Below are 2,702 nucleotides of genomic sequence, written 5' to 3' on the forward strand. Positions count from 1 at the left end.
AAAAAAAATATTATACACAATCTATTTTTCAAGGGATTGAGCCAAATATAAGACATACAGGGTGGGGCAAAAAGTAGGTTTACAGTTGTATGTGAAACATAGATTATTCTTGTATTATTATTAGTTATTGCATTATTTTCCATACAGACAACTGTAAATCTACTTTGGCTCCACCTGCATTTAAGGCTATAATTAAAGTGAAGACGACATAAACAATGTAACATAAGAAATGGCTGGCGAACACTTATAGAACATATTTGTTAAGCCTACATAAGCCCTTTTTTGAAACACTGGCTAAAAATAAATCCTCACATGACTGAGAAGAGAAAAACAAAAATCATACCTCAAAAAGTAAAATAAGCCCTGACTGGTTTGGCTCAGTGGATCCAGGTTTGATTCTGGTCAAGGGCATGTACATTGGTTGCGGGCACATCCCCAGTAGGAAGTGTGCAGGAGGCAGCTAATTGATGTTTCTCTCATCGATGTTTCTAACTCTCTATCTCTCTCCCTTCCTCTCTGTAAAAAATCAATAAAATATATATTTTTTTAAAAAGTAAAATAAATTCCTCATTTTGAGTTCAATCATAGAAAAATTTATACTGAAGATCAATCAGTATACTTTGGCAACAACACTTTCTCCAAGATCAGACAATATCCAATATCTCTGTCCTAAAACCAGTAAGACCCTTTTAGATACTACACCAGAAAATATTCAGAATGATACCATATCAAAAAGATTTAATCTCCAAATTGCTTCAACTACTTGAAATGCCAAGCAACTGAATCTAGGCCATGCTTGGATACTCCCACTCAAAAAGGGTGATGACAGCTTGCACTACCAAAAATCAAATCTAAATTTAAACCTAGAAAATAAAGAGCTGATTTTTCTTCTAATTCATCACTAAGGATATCCCAAGGAATAATGAGAAATAAACTCCTTTGAGAAATGTCCATATCTGAAGGTTACATACATATATAAAGACATCTCAAACATGACAAACCATTTATTGCCTTTACTTTTAGAGAGAATCATTTAATATATTTACTAACTTGCTACCATGATGCAAAAGTACATCTGTGTTCTGAATAGTTTTGGTTGGTGTTAGAGGCTCATTTTATTATTATACTTTTGTATGTGTTTAAAATTTCTCTTAATAACAACTAAATAATAAATAAAAAGAAAAATCAGAGATGGGGGAAAAAAAGACAAAATGCAAAATCATAAGAGCCTAGTAAGAAGAATTTTATGGAGTAGCCAGAAGTTTCAATTTCTATAGGGAAGTCATGAATGTTGATGATAATGTTGGTAAGTAAGAAATACTAAACATTAAAAGTAGAGAATACAAAATTTGTGATTTTAGCAAGTTCCTTAAATATAACTGCCTTAAATATGTATTTAATAAAATATAGGTTGAATGAGATGTTCATTCCACTTAAAAATATACCAAGAATTATTAAAACAAAACACACACAAAAATGTTGCGCTACTATGTTCAAGGTTTACAGGGCAAGCGGAAGTATATTTAAGAAACTAGAGTATAAGAGCAAAATTATCCCCCCAAAAGGCCAGAAAACAAATTCTGAATGAGGACTGAAGCACTAGGTTACTTTGGGCTATTTCTAATTACTGAGAATTTTAACAAAACAGAGTTGATACTTGCTTCCACTTCAGCCATGAATGCCTCCAAGGGATCATCATCGCTGTCAGAATCTGCTGGCTTGGAACGGAATTGCTGGCGGGTAGGGGAGTTTTCAGCAGGGATGTAAGGTAAATCAACATTGCTAGAGTCTTCTTCCTCATCTTCAAAGTATCTGAAAATTAAGATGTGTGACTGGTAAAGTGAATGTTTAGTTTGGGGTCAATGAATCTTTCATTTAACAGAAATGTTTATTATGATATATGTTACTATTGAGAGATTTAAACTACACAGGTCAAATTAGAGACCTTCAGGCTTTGTCTAAAGACTTCAGTATTACTTAATAATGCAAAAAGTCACAGCAGATTCTCCATTTTAATAGCGTCTGTTCAAATCAATTTCCAGTTGTTAGGTTTTCAGTACAAATTTAGTATATTATTGTTGAATAGATACAGCAAATATAAAGAATGTATGCTATGGGAAAAATTACTTTCAAATGAAATATTAAAAACCTTTAAAATTTTTTTATAATCCTTTAAAATGTCTTAGAGACATATTCATAAGGGTAGGGACTTCCATCAGAAGTGCTGGGCTATTTCCTGAGGACCAACAGAAAACTTCTAGAACAGTAGTTCTCAACCTGTGGATCGCGACCCCTTGGGGGTTGAAAGATCCTTTCACAGGGGTCGCCTAAGACCATCGGAAAACACATATTTTCGATGGTCTTAGGAACCGAGACACAGCTCCTCTATCTGTCTCCAGGCGGGTCCATCCACATGCAGATACGCCCACATACGAGTACACGGCATGATGACACCATCATGCCAACCCCATCACATACACCCTGTACAAATACAGGTGTATGTGACAAGGCTGGCACCATAATGTACTTATGCAGACCAGTCACAAATGTGTAAAGAGCAGCTACTGTGTTGAACGCAGCAATACTGGAGGTAAAACGACACTTCATGAATTATAATTACTGGGTAAATGTAAAATCAGCAACTATTGCAAAAAAAAAAAAATCTGTACCACAGGAACTTAATCTGGATGCTGATCGGTCTT

At 34.5% G+C, this 2,702-nt stretch overlaps 1 protein-coding gene across 6 annotated transcripts in view; it reads right to left on the reverse strand.

Annotated features, from left to right (window-relative positions):
• Positions 1–2,702, reverse strand: part of DDX42 (DEAD-box helicase 42) — a 35,768-nt gene that overhangs the window by 22,873 nt on the left and 10,193 nt on the right. For all 6 annotated transcript variants that reach the window (XM_006776716.2, XM_015572415.1, XM_015572414.1 and 3 more), the window contains one exon: positions 1,662–1,812. In XM_006776716.2, the coding sequence (XP_006776779.1) occupies positions 1,662–1,812 (151 nt within the window). The remainder of the gene's footprint in view (positions 1–1,661; positions 1,813–2,702) is intronic.

The sequence above is a fragment of the Myotis davidii genome, unplaced genomic scaffold (genome assembly GCF_000327345.1).
Source record: "Myotis davidii unplaced genomic scaffold, ASM32734v1 scaffold69, whole genome shotgun sequence".
Lineage (NCBI taxonomy): Eukaryota > Metazoa > Chordata > Mammalia > Chiroptera > Vespertilionidae > Myotis > Myotis davidii.